Source organism: Oncorhynchus kisutch, linkage group LG18, assembly GCF_002021735.2.
Source record: "Oncorhynchus kisutch isolate 150728-3 linkage group LG18, Okis_V2, whole genome shotgun sequence".
Lineage (NCBI taxonomy): Eukaryota > Metazoa > Chordata > Actinopteri > Salmoniformes > Salmonidae > Oncorhynchus > Oncorhynchus kisutch.
Genome location: NC_034191.2, coordinates 8,690,512 through 8,708,017, shown reverse-complemented (window position 1 = coordinate 8,708,017; position 17,506 = coordinate 8,690,512). Strand labels below are relative to the sequence as shown.

The window sequence follows — 17,506 nt, the reverse complement described above, 5'->3', positions numbered from 1 at the left end:
TTTCTATAATTTGGGTATTTCTATGTTTCGGCCTAGTATGGTTCTCAATCAGAGGCAGGTGTCATTAGTTGTCTCTGATTGAGAATCATACTTAGGTAGCCTGGGTTTCACTGTGTGTTTGTGGGTGATTGTTCCTGTCTTTGTGTTTTGCATCAGATAGGGCTGTTTAGGGTTTCACACGTTTCTTGTTTTTTTGTAATCAGTTGTTCATGTTTACGTATTAAAAGAACCATGGACACTTACCACGCCGCATATTGGTCCTCTGATCCTTTTCGCCATATTGTTCCTCTGATCCTTTTCGCCTACCCCGACTCTGCGTGCAATGAACGCAAGAGAAGTGACACAATTTCACCTGGTTAATATTGCCTGCTAACCTGGATTTCTTTTAGCTAAATATGCAGGTTTAAATATATATACTTCTGTGTATTGATTTTAAGAAAGGCATTGATGTTTATGGTTAGGTACACGTTGGAGCAACGACAGTCCTTTTTCGCAAATGCACACTGCATCGATTATATGCAACGCATAGATAAACTAGTAATATCATCAACCATGTGTAGTTATAACTAGTGATTATGATTGATTAAGTTTAATGCTAGCTAGCAACTTACCTTGGCTTCTTACTGCATTCGCGTAACAGGCGGGCTCCTCGTGAGGCAGGTGGTTAGAGCGTTGGACTAGTTAACCCTAAGGTTGCAAGATTGAATCCCCGGAGCTGACAAGGTGAAAATCTGTCGTTCTACCCCTGAACAAGGCAGTTAGCCCACCGTTCCTAGGCCGTCATTGAAAATAAGAATGTGTTCTTAACTGACTTGCCTAGTTAAATAAAGATTCAAAAAATGTGTCTTTTTTTCGGCATCCAAAATGACCGATTTCCGATTGTTATGAAAACTTGAAATCGGCCCTAATTAATCGGCAGTTCCGATTAATCGGTCGACCTCTACCCCATACTGTATTTATTTATTTATCTTGCTCCTTTGCACCCCAGTATCTCTACTTGCACATTCATCTTCTGCACATCTACCATTCCAGTGTTTAATTGCTATATTGTAATTACTTTGCCACCATGGCCTATTAATTGCCTTACCTCCCTTATCTTACCTCATTTGCACACACTGTATATAGACTTTTTCTACTGTATTATTGACTGTATGTTTGTTTATTCCATGTGTAACTCTGTGTTGTTGTATGTGTCGAACTGCTTTGCTTTATCTTGGTCAGGTCGTGGTTGTAAATGAGAACTTGTTCTCAACTAGCCTACCTGGTTAAATAAAGGTGAAATAAATAAAAATGTGTGTTTGTGTGTGTGTTTGTGGACGTGTTTAACTATTCTTGTGGGGACCAGAAGTTCCCAGAATAGTAAACAAACAAACATTCTACCAGCTGGGGACATTTTGTTAATCCCCACAAGGTCAAATAGTATTTCTAGGGGGTTTAGGGTTAAGGTTAGAATTTGTGCTAGGGTTAGGGTTAGGAGCTAGGGTTAGGAGCTAGGGTTAGGGTTAGGAGCTAGGGTTAGGGTTAGGAGCTAGGGTTAGGGTTAGGAGCTAGGGTTAGGGTTAGGAGCTAGGGTTAGGAGCTAGGGTTAGGGTTAGGAGCTAGGGTTAGGGTTAGGAGCTAGGGTTAGGGTTAGGAGCTAGGGTTAGGAGCTAGGGTTAGGGTTAGGGTTAGGAGCTAGGGTTAGGAGCTAGGGTTAGGGTTAGGAGCTAGGGTTAGGAGCTAGGGTTAGGGTTAGGAGCTAGGGTTAGGAGCTAGGGTTAGGGTTAGGAGCTAGGGTAGGGTTAGGGTTAGGAGCTAGGTTAGGGTTAGGAGCTAGGGTAGGTAGGGTTAGGAGCTAGGGTTAGGGTTAGGAGCTAGGGTTAGGGTTAGGGTTAGGAGCTAGGGTTAGGGTTAGGAGCTAGGGTTAGGAGCTAGGGTTAGGGTTAGGGTTAGGAGCTAGGGTTAGGGTTAGGGTTAGGAGCTAGGGTTAGGAGCTAGGGTTAGGAGCTAGGGTTAGGAGCTAGGGTTAGGGTTAGGAGCTAGGGTTAGGAGCTAGGGTTAGGGTTAGGGTTAGGAGCTAGGGTTAGGAGCTAGGGTTAGGAGCTAGGGTTAGGAGCTAGGGTTAGGGTTAGGGTTAGGAGCTAGGGTTAGGAGCTAGGGTTAGGGTTAGGGTTAGGAGCTAGGGTTTGGAGCTAGGGTTAGGGTTAGGAGCTAGGGTTAGGAGCTAGGGTTAGGGTTAGGGTTAGGAGCTAGGGTTAGGAGCTAGGGTTAGGGTTAGGAGCTAGGGTTAGGGTTAGGAGCTAGGGTTAGGGTTAGGAGCTAGGGTAGGTTAGGAGCTGGGGTTAGGGTAGGAGCTAGGGTTAGGGTTAGGGTTAGGAGCTAGGGTTAGGGTTAGGGTTAGGAGCTAGGGTTAGGAGCTAGGGTTAGGGTTAGGGTTAGGAGCTAGGGTTAGGGTTAGGGTTAGGAGCTAGGGTTAGGAGCTAGGGTTAGGAGCTAGGGTTAGGGTTAGGAGCTAGGGTTAGGAGCTAGGGTTAGGGTTAGGGTTAGGAGCTAGGGTTAGGAGCTAGGGTTAGGGTTAGGGTTAGGAGCTAGGGTTAGGAGCTAGGGTTAGGGTTAGGGTTAGGAGCTAGGGTTAGGAGCTAGGGTTAGGGTTAGGAGCTAGGGTTAGGAGCTAGGGTTTGGAGCTAGGGTTAGGGTTAGGAGCTAGGGTTAGGAGCTAGGGTTAGGGTTAGGGTTAGGAGCTAGGGTTAGGAGCTAGGGTTAGGGTTAGGAGCTAGGGTTAGGAGCTAGGGTTAGGGTTAGGAGCTGGGGTTAGGGTTAGGAGCTAGGGTTAGGGTTAGGAGCTAGGGTTAGGAGCTAGGGTTAGGGTTAGGAGCTAGGGTTAGGAGCTAGGGTTAGGGTTAGGAGCTAGGGTTAGGGTTTTACATTTATTTTTATTTTATTTAACTAGGCAAGTCAGTTAAGAACAAATTCTTATTTTCAATGACGGCCTAGGAACAGTGGGTTAACTGCCTGTTCAGGGGCAGAACGACAGATTTGTACCTTGTCAGCTCGGGGATTTGAACTTGCAACCTTTCAGTTACTAGTCCAACGCTCTAACCACTAGGCTACCCTGCCGCCCCAGGGTAGGAGCTAGGGTTAGGGTTAGGAGCTAGGGTTAGGAGCTAGGGTTAGGAGCTAGGGTTAGGTTTAGGAGCTAAGGTTAGGGTTAGGAGCTAGGGTTAGGAGCTAGGGTTAGGGTTAGGAGCTGGGGTTAGGGTTAGGAGCTAGGGTTAGGGTTAGGAGCTAGGGTTAGGAGCTAGGGTTAGGGTTAGGAGCTAGGGTTAGGAGCTAGGGTTAGGGTTAGGAGCTAGGGTTAGGAGCTAGGGTTAGGGTTAGGGTTAGGAGCTAGGGTTAGGGTTAGGAGCTGGGGTTAGGGTTAGGAGCTAGGGTTAGGGTTAGGGTTAGGAGCTAGGGTTAGGGTTAGGAGCTAGGGTTAGGAGCTAGGGTTAGGGTTAGGAGCTAGGGTTAGGGTTAGGAGCTAGGGTTAGGAGCTAGGGTTAGGAGCTAGGGTTAGGAGCTAGGGTTAGGGTTAGGAGCTAGGGTTAGGAGCTAGGGTTAGGGTTAGGGTTAGGAGCTAGGGTTAGGAGCTAGGGTTAGGAGCTAGGGTTAGGAGCTAGGGTTAGGGTTAGGAGCTAGGGTTAGGAGCTAGGGTTAGGGTTAGGGTTAGGAGCTAGGGTTTGGAGCTAGGGTTAGGGTTAGGAGCTAGGGTTAGGAGCTAGGGTTAGGGTTAGGGTTAGGAGCTAGGGTTAGGAGCTAGGGTTAGGGTTAGGAGCTAGGGTTAGGGTTAGGAGCTAGGGTTAGGGTTAGGAGCTGGGGTTAGGGTTAGGAGCTAGGGTTAGGGTTAGGGTTAGGAGCTAGGGTTAGGGTTAGGAGCTAGGGTTAGGAGCTAGGGTTAGGGTTAGGGTTAGGAGCTAGGGTTAGGGTTAGGGTTAGGAGCTAGGGTTAGGAGCTAGGGTTAGGAGCTAGGGTTAGGGTTAGGAGCTAGGGTTAGGAGCTAGGGTTAGGGTTAGGAGCTAGGGTTAGGAGCTAGGGTTAGGAGCTAGGGTTAGGGTTAGGGTTAGGAGCTAGGGTTTGGAGCTAGGGTTAGGGTTAGGAGCTAGGGTTAGGAGCTAGGGTTAGGGTTAGGAGCTAGGGTTAGGAGCTAGGGTTAGGGTTAGGAGCTAGGGTTAGGGTTAGGAGCTAGGGTTAGGAGCTAGGGTTAGGGTTAGGAGCTGGGGTTAGGGTTAGGAGCTAGGGTTAGGGTTAGGAGCTAGGGTTAGGAGCTAGGGTTAGGGTTAGGAGCTAGGGTTAGGGTTAGGAGCTAGGGTTAGGGGTCGGAGCTAGGGTTAAGGTTTTACATTTATTTTTATTTGATTTAACTAGGCAAGTCAGTTAAGAACAAATTCTTATTTTCAATGACGGCCTAGGAACAGTGGGTTAACTGCCTGTTCAGGGGCAGAACGACAGATTTGTACCTTGTCAGCTCGGGGATTTGAACTTGCAACCTTTCAGTTACTAGTCCAACGCTCTAACCACTAGGCTACCCTGCCGCCCCAGGGTAGGAGCTAGGGTTAGGGTTAGGAGCTAGGGTTAGGAGCTAGGGTTAGGAGCTAGGGTTAGGTTTAGGAGCTAGGGTTAGGGTTAGGAGCTAGGGTTAGGGTTAGGAGCTAGGGTTAGGAGCTAGGGTTAGGGTTAGGAGCTAGGGTTAGGAGCTAGGGTTATGGTTAGGAGCTAGGGTTAGGAGCTAGGGTTAGGGTTAGGAGCTAGGGTTAGGAGCTAGGGTTAGGGTTAGGAGCTAGTGTTAGGGTTAGGAGCTAGGGTTAGGGTTTTGAGATAGGGTTAGGGTTAGGAGCTAGGGTTAGGGTTAGGAGCTAGGGTTAGGAGCTAGGGTTAGGTTTAGGGGCTAGGGTTAGGGTTAGGAGCTAGGGTTAGGAGCTAGGGTTAGGAGCTAGGGTTAGGTTTAGGGGCTAGGGTTAGGGTTAGGAGCTAGGGTTAGGAGCTAGGGTTAGGGTTAGGAGCTAGGTTTAGGAGCTAGGGTTAGGTTTAGGAGCTAGGGTTAGGTTTAGGTTTAGGGGTTAGAGGTTAGGAGCTAGGTTTAGGGATAAGGGAAAATAGGATTTTGAATGGGACTGAATTGTGTGTTAGCTGTATAAGGGCACAAGGCGAGACCCAAATGCAGACACAGGAGGCAGATGGTTGAGCTCCGATAGTTATTATAACAAAGGGAGCAGGCAAAGGTAGGTCAGGACAGGCGAGAGTTCATCAACCAGGTCAGAGTCCAAACAGTACCAGACGATAGGCAGTCTCGAGGTCAGGACAGGCGAGAGTTCATCAACCAGGTCAGAGTCCAAACAGTACCAGACGATAGGCAGTCTCGAGGTCAGGACAGGGGAGAGTTCATCAACCAGGTCAGAGTCCAAACAGTACCAGACGATAGGCAGTCTCGAGGTCAGGACAGGGGAGAGTTCAGAAACCAGATCTGAGTCCAAACAGTACCAGGCCAGTACCAGACGATAGGCAGTCTCGAGGGGTCAGAAACAAGATCCGTGTCCAAAACAGTACAAGGGGATAGGCAGGCTGGTAGTCAGAACAGGCGGAGTGGTCAGGCAGGCGGGTTCAGGGTCAGGACAGGCAGGGGTCGAAACCAGGAGGACTAGAAACAAACAGACTAGAAAAGATAGGAGCAAGGAAAACGCTGGTTGAACTGGCACAGAGAGACAGGAAACACAAGGATAAATACACTGGGGATAATAAGAGATACCTGGAGGAGGTGGAGACAATCACAAGGACAGGTGAACTAGATCAGGGTGTGAAAAGCTGTACAAGACTGTGTGTGTGTGTTTCTCTATCTGAGCGTTTTTTACCTTGTTCTCAGAGCACAACATAGGTCCTTAGTTTAGATACTCCTAGTTGACATGGTTCTTAGTGTAGATACTCCTAGTTTTTTAAATTGTTTTAACCTTTATTTAACTAGGCAAGTCAGTTAAGAACAAATTCTTATTTTCAATGACAGCCTAGGAACAGTGGGTTAACTGCCTGTTCAGGGGCAGAAAGACAGATTTGTACCTTCTCAGCTCGGGGGTTTGAACTTGCAACCTTCCGGTTACTAGTCCAACACTCTAACCACTAGGCTACGCTGCCGCCACATAGTTGACATGGTTCTTAGTTTAGATACTCCTAGTTGACATGGTTCTTAGTTTAGATACTCCTAGTTGTCATGGTTCTTAGTTTAGATACTCCTAGTTGTCATGGTTCTTAGTTTAGATACTCCTAGTTGACATGGTCCTTAGTTGTAGATACTCCTAGTTGACATGGTTCTTAGTTTAGATACTCCTAGTTGACATGGTCCTTAGTTGTAGATACTCCTAGTTGACATGGTTCTTAGTTTAGATACTCCTAGTTGACATGGTTCTTAGTTTAGATACTCCTAGTTGACATGGTTCTTAGTTTAGATACTCCTAGTTGTCATGGTTCTTAGTTTAGATACTCCTAGTTGTCATGGTTCTTAGTTTAGATACTCCTAGTTGTCATGGCTCTTAGTTTAGATACTCCTAGTTGACATGGTTCTTAGTTTAGATACTCCTAGTTGACATGGTTCTTAGTTTAGATACTCCTAGTTGACATGGCTCTTAGTTTAGATACTCCTAGTTGACATGGTTCTTAGTTTAGATACTCCTAGTTGACATGGTTCTTAGTTTAGATACTCCTAGTTGACATGGTTCTTAGTTTAGATACTCCTAGTTGACATGGTTCTTAGTTGTAGATACTCCTAGTTGACATGGTTCTTAGTTTAGATACTCCTAGTTGACATGGTTCTTAGTTGTAGATACTCCTAGTTGACATGGTTCTTAGTTTAGATACTCCTAGTTGACATGGTCCTTAGTTGTAGATACTCCTAGTTGACATGGTTCTTAGTTTAGATACTCCTAGTTGACATGGTTCTTAGTTTAGATACTCCTAGTTGTCATGGTTCTTAGTTTAGATACTCCTAGTTGTCATGGTTCTTAGTGTAGATACTCCTAGTTGACATGGTTCTTAGTGTAGATACTCCTAGTTGTCATGGTCCTTAGTGTAGATAGTCCTAGTTGACATGGAGCTGAATCTTATGGCCTCTATTCATATCAGATCACGCCGAGTTAAGACTGAGTGTAACTCTGTTTGTGTTTGTGTGTGTGTGGGCTGAAACTGCTCATCCACAATTTGTGTGCATTACTGAAGAAGACAGTGATGTTGCATCAGATGATGTTGCATCTCTATTTCAATTCAAATGGCTTTGGGAAACACATGTTAACATTGTCAAAGTAAGTGAAATATAACAATAAAAATGAACAGTAAACACAACACTCACAGACGTTCCAAAAGAATAAAGACATTACAAATGTCATATTATGTCTATATACAGTGTTGTAATGATGTGCAAATAGTTAAAGTACAAAAGGGAAAATAAGTCAACATAAATATAGGTTGTATTTACAATGGTGTTTGTTCTTCACTGGTTGCCCTTTTCTTGTGGCAACAGGTCACAAATCTTGCTGCTGTGATGGCACACTGTGGAATTTCACCCAGTAGATATGGGAGTTTATTAAAATTTGATTTGTTTTCGAATTCTTTGTGGATCTGTGTAATCTGAGGGAAATATGTGTCTCTAATATGGTCATACATTGGGCAGGAGGTTAGGAAGTGCAGCTCAGTTTCCACCTCATTTTGTGGGCAGTGAGCACATAGCCTGTCTTCTCTTGAGTGCCAGGTCTGCCTACGGCGGCCTTTCTCAATAGCAAAACTATGCTCACTGAGTCTGTAGATAGTCCTTAACATTGAGTCAGTCACAGTGGTCAAGTATTCTGCCAATGTTTATTCTCTGTTTAGGGCCACATTGCATTCTAGTTTGCTCAGTTTTTTGGTAACTTCTTTCCAATGTGTGAAGTAAAATATTTAGTTTTCTCACTATTTGGTTGGGTCTAATTGTGTTGCTGTCCTGGGGCTCTGTGGGGTCTGTTTGTGTTTGGGAACAGAGCCCCAGGGCCAGCTTAATTAGGGGACTCTTCTCCATGTTCATCTCTCTGTAGGTGATGGCTTTGTTATGGAAGGTTTGGGAATCACTTCCTTTTAGGTACTACCCCCCCCCCCCTCTCTCTCTCTGTCTCTCTGTCTCTGTCTCTCTCTCGCTCTCTTTCTCTCTTTCGCTCTCTTTCTCTCTCTTTTTATTTCTCTCGCTCTTTTTCTCTCTCTCTTTCTCTCTCTCTCTCTCTCTCTCTCTCTCTCTCTCTCTCTCTCTCTCTCTCTCTCTCTCTTTTTCTCTCTCTCCCTCTATGTCTCTGACCTGATTGTGTTTTGTCACTCCTATCTCTGTTCCCATCCTGTTTCTGGCCCAAATCAGTTTGTTAATCAGTATTTTCTAGCATTATTAATGGCTCTTTCGTGTTTTTGTTGTTGTTGTGATAGTACAGTATTGACCTCTGTGTCTCCCTGTCTCTCTGTAGTGGAGCGATGTATGTGTGTGATGCAGTCGGGGACCCAGATGGTGAAGTTGAAGGCTGGTTCCAAGGGGCTGGTGAGACTGTTCTACCTGGACGAACATCGCTCATGCATCCGATGGAGACCCTCACGCAAGAGCGAGAGGGCCAAGAGTGAGTACACACACTTTATCTCATCACCCACACAATTTCTCACCTAGTTCTACCCTTAACACCCCTAGTTCTACCCTTAACACCCCTAGTTCTACCCTTAACACCCCTAGTTCTACCCTTAACACCCCTAGTTCTACCCTTAACACCCCTAACACCCCTAGTTCTACCCTTAACACCCCTAGTTCTACCCTTAACAGAGTCGCTTCCTTTTGGCAACATCGAAGCAATATAAAACAATGCTTTATGTAACTTTATCCAATCTTTTAACCTTGTAGGAATGTCAAATAATGTATATTTTTGCTCTCTCCCTCTCAGCCTCTTTCTCTCTCTCGCTCTCTCTTAGCCTGTCTTCTCTTTTTTAAATGTTTTTATTTAACATTTAATGTGGCAAGTCAGTTAAGAACAAATTCTTATTTACCAAAAGGCAAAAGGCCTCCTGCGGGGATGGGGGCTGGGATAAAATATATATATTTTGAAATATAGGACAAAACACACAACACAGCAAGAGAGACAACACAACACTATTTAAAGAGAGACCTAAGACGACAACATAGCAAGGCAGCAACACATGAAAACACAGTAGCAACATGGCAGCAACAAAACATGACAACGACATGGTAGCAACACAACATGGCAGCAGCACAACATGGTAGCAGCACAAAACAGGGTACAAACATTGTTGGGCACAGACAACAGCACAAAGGGCAAGAAGGTAGAGACAACAATACATCACGCAAAGTAGCCACAACTGTCAGTAAGAGACGAGCGACCGAGGGATGTGTGTGCTTTGGGGACCTTTAACAGAATGTGACTGGCAGAACGGGTGTTGTATGGGGAGGATGAGGGCTGCAGTAGATATCTCAGATAGGGGGGAGTGAGGCCTAAGAGGGTTTTAGAAATAAGCATCAACCAGTAGGTAAAGAACATCTAGCCGCTCGAGAGCACCCTTACCTGACGATGTATAAATTACATCTCCATAATCTAGCATGGGTAGGATGGTCATCTGAATCAGAGTTAAACCAAGTCTATATATAACTTTACCCTGCAGCTTTGATATGTGCTGAGAGAATGACAGTGCACCGTCTAGCCATACTCCCAAGTACTTGCATGAGGTGACTACCTCCAGCTCTAAACCCTCAAGAGGTAGTAATCACACCTGTGGGGAAAATGGGCATTCTTCTTACCAAACCACATGTCCTTTGTTTTGCAGGTGTTCAGAACAAGGTTAAGGGCAGAGAAAGCTTGTTGGACACTAAGAAAGCTTTGTTGTAGAGCGTTTAACACAAAATCTGGGTAGGGGCCAGTTGAGTATAACTATCATCTGCATATAAATGGATGAGAGAGATTCCTACTGCTTGAGCTGTGTTGTTGATGTAAAATGAAAAGAGCGTGGGGCCTAGAATTGAGCCTTGGGGTACTCCCTTGGTGACAGGCAGTGGCTGAGACAGCAGATGTTCTGACTTTATACACTGCACTCTTTGAGAGAGGTAGATAGCAAACCAGGCCAAAGACCCCTCAGGGACACCAATACTCCTTAGCCGCAACACAAGAATGGAATGGTCTACCGTATCAAAAGCTTTAGCCAAGTCAATAAAAATAGCAGCACAATATTGCTTAGCATTAAGGACAATGGTGACATCATTGAGGACCTTTAAGGTTGCAGTGACACATCCATAACCTGAGCGGAAACCATATTGCAAACTCAAGAGAATACTATAGACATTAAGAAAGCCAGTCTTCTGATTATGTACACGTTTTTCCAACACTTTTGTTAAACAGAGCAACATAGAAATAGGCCTATAACAGTTAGGATCAGCTTGATCTCCCACTTTAAATAAAATATGAACTGTGGCTGCCTTCCAAGCAATGGGAACCTCCCCAGGGAGGAGAGACAGGTTAAAAAGGTCAGAGAGAGGCTTGGCGATTATAGGGGCAGCAACCTTACAGAAGAAAGGGTCTAAACCATCTGACCCATATGTTTTTTGGGGGTCAAATTTAAGAGCTCCTTTAGCACCTTGGACTCAGTGACCGCCTGCAGGGAGAAACTTTGTAGTGCATAGTCGCATTAGAAGGCATGTCTGAGTCAAATAGGAATCCTGACTTAATGAAGTGGTGATTAAAGAGCTCAGCCATGTGCTTCTTGTCAGTAGCAACCACATCATCAACATTAAGGGACATGGGCAGCTGTGAGGAGGAGGGTTTATTCTTCAGGTCTTTAACTGTTTAGAGAACGTCTTGGGATTAGACCCACAGAGAGAGAACTGCTCCTTAAAGTAACTTAATTTGGCCTTCCGGATAGCCAGAATGTAATAATTTCTCATTTGCCCGAACGGAAGACAGTCAGCCTGAGTATGCGTGTGCCAAGCCTTTCGCCAAATGCAATTCTTGAGATGGAGTAACTCTGCAAGATCATGGTCAAACCAGGGGCTGAACCTGTTTTTAATTCTCATTATCTTTATGGGTGCGTGTTTGTTAACAATATCATTGAAGATATCGAAAAAGAAGTCCAAGCTTCTTCAACAGAGTGGATCAAGCTGATTCTATACCAATTTACAGAGGCCAGGTCATGAAGGAAGGCTTGCTCATTAAAGTTTTTTAGCAAGTGTCCATGACAAAGTAGGACAGGTTTTCTCACTGAGCAACCATTACGAACACGGGCTGTAGAACAGTGATCACTAAGGTCATTACAGAAAACACCAGACTGATACCTATCAGGATAATTTGTGAGGATAACATCAAGGAGAGTAGCCTTTTTTGGGTGTTTGGAGTCATACCTTGTAGGATTGGTAATAATCTGAGAAAGATCTTGAGAGCCAGGTCTGGCTACGGCGGCCTTTCTCAATAGCAAGGCTATGCTCACTGAGTCTGCACATAGTCAAAGCCTTCCTGAAGTGTGGGTTAGTCACCCAAACTGCTCTCTCTCTCTCTCTCTCTCTCTCTCTCTCTCTCTCTCTCTCTCTCTCTCTCTCTCGCTCTCTCGCTCTCTCTCTCTCTCTCTCTCTCTCTCTCCTAGTCCCTATAGGAGATTAGAAATCATTACAATGCCTTGTTGTTGACTACAGTAGTGATGCTGTGATTTCAGCCATGCTGTTGACTACAGTAGTGATGCTGTGATTTCAGCCATGTTGTTGACTACAGTAGTGATGCTGTGATTTCAGCCATGCTGTTGACTACAGTAGTGATTCTGTGATTTCAGCCATGTTGTTGACTACAGTAGTGATGCTGTGATTTCAGCCATGTTGTTGACTACAGTAGTGATGCTGTGATTTCAGCCATGTTGTTGACTACAGTAGTGATGCTGTGATTTCAGCCATGTTGTTGACTACAGTAGTGATTCTGTGATTTCAGCCATGCTGTTGACTACAGTAGTGATGCTGTGATTTCAGCCATGCTGTTGACTACAGTAGTGATTCTGTGATTTCAGCCATGTTGTTGACTACAGTAGTGATGCTGTGATTTCAGCCATGTTGTTGACTACAGTAGTGATGCTGTGATTTCAGCCATGTTGTTGACTACAGTAGTGATGCTGTGATTTCAGCCATGTTGTTGACTACAGTAGTGATGCTGTGATTTCAGGGTATGCCAGTTTATTTGCTGCAGTGTCTGTCTGGTTATATGTTTATCTCTAGCTTCTCCTCGTTGTGGCCTTCATTCAATATTTAAGAGAGAGAAACTATCATTGCCCTAGGAGATATCAGAGGCTTAACTTGTTGTCTCTTTGCAGACTTTTGTTTGGTTTCATCCATTTTGATCACAAATGAGAGCTACTTAATGAATTCCCAAGCTTATCAGTGCTGTACGCCACTGTACTATTTGTGTTGTGGAGAAATGACCAGGCAGGAGACGGGAGTACAGTTAGTTTTCGTTTAGTCAAAACCCCTCGTGCTCTACAGTTCCCAGCACCCCAGTGCGCATGTGCATTTCCTATTAGGTGTAGTGACGTAACACTGCCGTAATGCATTGCTGCTTAGTAACAGCACAGTAACTAATATAAACAGATGCAGACTCCCAACCCTGATTGGTCCTCTCTCTCTTCCTGTCCCGCCCTCTTTCCCTTTCAGTCACCATTGATTCGCTGTACAAGGTGACGGAGGGCCGTCAGTCAGACATCTTCCACCGCCATGCGGAGGGCAGTTTCGACCCGGCCTGCTGTTTCACCATTTACCATGGCAACCACATGGAGTCCCTAGACCTGGTGACCTCTAACCCTGAAGAGGCTCGTACCTGGGTGACAGGACTACGATACCTGATGGCTGGCATCAGTGACGAGGACTCACTGGCCAAACGACAACGGACACATGACCAATATCCTTTCAAGACTAACACACACACACGCACACACACACACACACACACACACACACAAACCTATGTCCTCCTTGTACCTCGTAAGAAGAGCATAACAGTGGGGGTGTGTGTATCCGTAACCCCTAACCAGTATTGTTCAATCAGTTAACTGGATAACCCACTGTTATGCTCTTCTTCTTCTCTGTTAACTGGATAACCCACTGTTATGCTCTTCTTCTTCTCTGTTAACTGGATAACCCACTGTTATGCTCTTCTTCTTCTCTGTTAACTGGATAACCCACTGTTATGCTCTTCTTCTTCTCTGTTAACTGGATAACCCACTGTTATGCTCTTCTTCTTCTCTGTTAACTGGATAACCCACTGTTATGCTCTTCTTCTTCTCTGTTAACTGGATAACCCACTGTTATGCTCACTCTTCTCTCCTCTCCTCTGCTTTGACAGTAGTCTCCCTCTTTTCATGTCTCCCTCTGCCTGCTGCATGCAGTGTGTGTTTGTGTTTGCCTTTGAGCGCTGTTCTGTTCTGACTGGATTTGACAACTGACAAAACACAGTGTTGTTTTTGTTGTTGAAAAGCCTCTCAGCTTGAATACACATTATATAGTGTTTCTAAAATTAACTGTAACACAAGTTTAGACTTTAGACTCCAGTAGGAAGATAGGCTTAAACAGGCTTATCCAATAGAAATCGCTGATCACGCTTGAAGGCGATGTCATGGTGGCATTGGCTAGCTAAGCTCACGTGCAGAAACACGGCATCAGGTCTAACGGGTCATTCTCACGTCGAACTGAGCATGTGCAGACCTTTCAAATCCAAGGCACTCCTTCGATATAAAGTTGTTTTTTCCTTCAAATTTGTCACTTTCATGAGGTTGGAGTAATAATATGTAACTACTGAAATCTAGATTGTTCCTTTAGATTTTGAGCAAATTAACAACGAAGGAAGAATCTGATTTCTCTCATTGGCTTGTCAGACCCCAAACCCCAGCCTGTTCTGCTTCACAAGCATTCCCGGAAGTCTTTTTGATGTTGCACCTCTGGGTTTAGAAACTCTGTGCTGCAGTGCATTGGCTAGCCAAACTCTGGTGGTGTTGCACCTCTGGGTTTAGAAACTCTGTGCTGCAGTGCATTGGCTAGCCAAACTCTGGTGATGATCCTGATGTTTCTAAACTAGCTAGACATCTTGCTGACTACTGTACCCTCCACACACACACATACACACACACACACTCCCATGGCTGTGTCCTTAACTTGTGTGTGTGTAGGTGGATGAAGCAGACGTTTGAGGAGGCTGATAAGAACGGAGATGGTCTGTTGAACATGGAGGAGATCTACCAGTTACTGCACAAGATGAACGTCAACCTGCCCCGCAGGAAGGTCAAACACATGTTCCAGGTCAGTCACAGGGACCAAATACTGTACCTGAGAAGACAAAAGAGGGATGTAGTGCACTAGGGAATAGGGTGCCATAGGGCTCTGGTCTAAAGTAGTGCACTATATATATAGGGAATAGGGTGCCATAGGGCTCTGGTCTAAAGTAGTGCACTATATATATAGGGAATAGGGTGCCATAGGGCTCTAGTCTAAAGTAGTGCACTATATAGGGAATAGGGTGTCATATGGGACATGTGATTCAAATGACAGGCGAGTTCTGAGCATAACGGTCAGATAGTGCAGTTGGTTTGTAGTCCACAATTTTTAAGGCACCGCCAGGAGTGAATTGTTGTATGAACCGAAAAAAGGACAATGTCAGAACACAGTTGACTTTTCTGTCCTCACATGACAATCTCCTTGTAGTTGTTTGGGACCATGTAGAGGCACCATGGCTGAGTGTGAATATAGCAGAGGTTTACAGACAAAATAAGTTTAAAGAATCTGGAAGAGAGGGGTCGAATTGGAATTTTATCACCTGACCACTACAGCCTCTTACTAATGGTGATGTCATTTCCTCTTTCCCACAGGAAGCGGACTCAGACGACCAACAGGGCACGTTGACGTTTGAGGAGTTCAGCGTGTTCTATAAGATGATGTCACTGCGGCGGGACCTGTATCTGCTGCTCATGGGATACAGCGACAGGAAGGACCACCTGACGGCTGACGAGCTGGCCAACTTCATGCGCAACGAACAGAAGGTCAGGGTTCACAGACAGACAACACTAGATAATGTAGTTTTAGTGACCTATAGTATAGTCAGAGGTGAAGGTCAGGGTTCACAGACAGACAACACTAGATAATGTAGTTTTAGTCACCTATAGTATAGTCGGTGGTGAAGGTCAGGGTTCACAGACAGACAACACTAGATAATGTAGTTTTAGTTACCTATAGTATAGTCAGAGGTGAAGGTCAGGGTTCACAGACAGACAACACTAGATAATGTAGTTTTAGTCACCTATAGTATAGTCGGTGGTGAAGGTCAGGGTTCACAGACAGACAACACTAGATAATGTAGTTTTAGTCACCTATAGTATAGTCAGTGGTGAAGGTCAGGGTTCACAGACAGACAACACTAGATAATGTAGTTTTAGTCACCTATAGTATAGTCAGTGGTGAAGGTCAGGGTTCACAGACAGACAACACTAGATAATGTAGTTTTAGTCACCTATAGTATAGTCAGTGGTGAAGGTCAGGGTTCACAGACAGACAACACTAGATAATGTAGTTTTAGTCACCTATAGTATAGTCAGTGGTGAAGGTCAGGGTTCACAGACAGACAACACTAGATAATGTAGTTTTAGTCACCTATAGTATAGTCAGTGGTGAAGGTCAGGGTTCACAGACAGACAACACTAGATAATGTAGTTTTAGTCACCTATAGTATAGTCGGTGGTGAAGGTCAGGGTTCACAGACAGACAACACTAGATAATGTAGTTTTAGTCACCTATAGTATAGTCAGTGGTGAAGGTCAGGGTTCACAGACAGACAACACTAGATAATGTAGTTTTAGTCACCTATAGTATAGTCAGTGGTGAAGGTCAGGGTTCACAGACAGACAACACTAGATAATGTAGTTTTAGTCACCTATAGTATAGTCGGCGGTGAAGGTCAGGGTTCACAGACAGACAACACTTGATAATGTAGTTTTAGTGACCTATAGTATAGTCGGTGGTGAAGGTCAGGGTTCACAGACAGACAACACTAGATAATGTAGTTTTAGTCACCTATAGTATAGTCAGTGGTGAAGGTCAGGGTTCACAGACAGACAACACTAGATAATGTAGTTTTAGTCACCTATAGTATAGTCAGTGGTGAAGGTCAGGGTTCACAGACAGGCAACACTAGATAATGTAGTTTTAGTCACCTATAGTATAGTCAGTGGTGAAGGTCAGGGTTCACAGACAGACAACACTAGATAATGTAGTTTTAGTCACCTATAGTATAGTCAGTGGTGAAGGTCAGGGTTCACAGACAGACAACACTAGATAATGTAGTTTTAGTCACCTATAGTATAGTCAGTGGTGAAGGTCAGGGTTCACAGACAGACAACACTAGATAATGTAGTTTTAGTCACCTATAGTATAGTCGGTGGTGAAGGTCAGGGTTCACAGACAGACAACACTAGATAATGTAGTTTTAGTCACCTATAGTATAGTCAGTGGTGAAGGTCAGGGTTCACAGACAGACAACACTAGATAATGTAGTTTTAGTCACCTATAGTATAGTCAGTGGTGAAGGTCAGGGTTCACAGACAGACAACACTAGATAATGTAGTTTTAGTCACCTATAGTATAGTCGGTGGTGAAGGTCAGGGTTCACAGACAGACAACACTTGATAATGTAGTTTTAGTCACCTATAGTATAGTCGGTGGTGAAGGTCAGGGTTCACAGACAGACAACACTAGATAATGTAGTTTTAGTCACCTATAGTATAGTCAGTGGTGAAGGTCAGGGTTCACAGACAGACAACACTAGATAATGTAGTTTTAGTCACCTATAGTATTGTCAGTGGTGAAGGTCAGGGTTCACAGACAGACAACACTAGATAATGTAGTTTTAGTCACCTATAGTATAGTCAGTGGTGAAGGTCAGGGTTCACAGACAGACAACACTAGATAATGTAGTTTTAGTCACCTATAGTATAGTCAGTGGTGAAGGTCAGGGTTCACAGACAGACAACACTAGATAATGTAGTTTTAGTGACCTATAGTATAGTCGGTGGTGAAGGTCAGGGTTCACAGACAGACAACACTTGATAATGTAGTTTTAGTGACCTATAGTATAGTCGGTGGTGAAGGTCAGGGTTCACAGACAGACAACACTTGATAATGTAGTTTTAGTCACCTATAGTATAGTCGGTGGTGAAGGTCAGGGTTCACAGACAGACAACACTAGATAATGTAGTTTTAGTCACCTATAGTATAGTCAGTGGTGAAGGTCAGGGTTCACAGACAGACAACACTAGATAATGTAGTTTTAGTCACCTATAGTATAGTCGGTGGTGAAGGTCAGGGTTCACAGACAGACAACACTAGATAATGTAGTTTTAGTCACCTATAGTATAGTCAGTGGTGAAGGTCAGGGTTCACAGACAGACAACACTAGATAATGTAGTTTTAGTGACCTATAGTATAGTCAGA

The 17,506-nt window shown here is 44.5% G+C and overlaps 1 protein-coding gene across 1 annotated transcript in view; it reads left to right on the top strand.

Moving 5' to 3' along the window:
* The window catches only part of LOC109878823 (1-phosphatidylinositol 4,5-bisphosphate phosphodiesterase eta-1-like), a 106,468-nt gene that overhangs the window by 25,583 nt on the left and 63,379 nt on the right, over positions 1-17,506 (top strand). Inside the window, 4 exon segments of the mRNA XM_031796452.1 lie at positions 8,481-8,627; positions 12,689-12,932; positions 14,197-14,326; positions 14,893-15,063. Coding sequence (XP_031652312.1) covers positions 8,481-8,627; positions 12,689-12,932; positions 14,197-14,326; positions 14,893-15,063 — 692 coding nt within the window.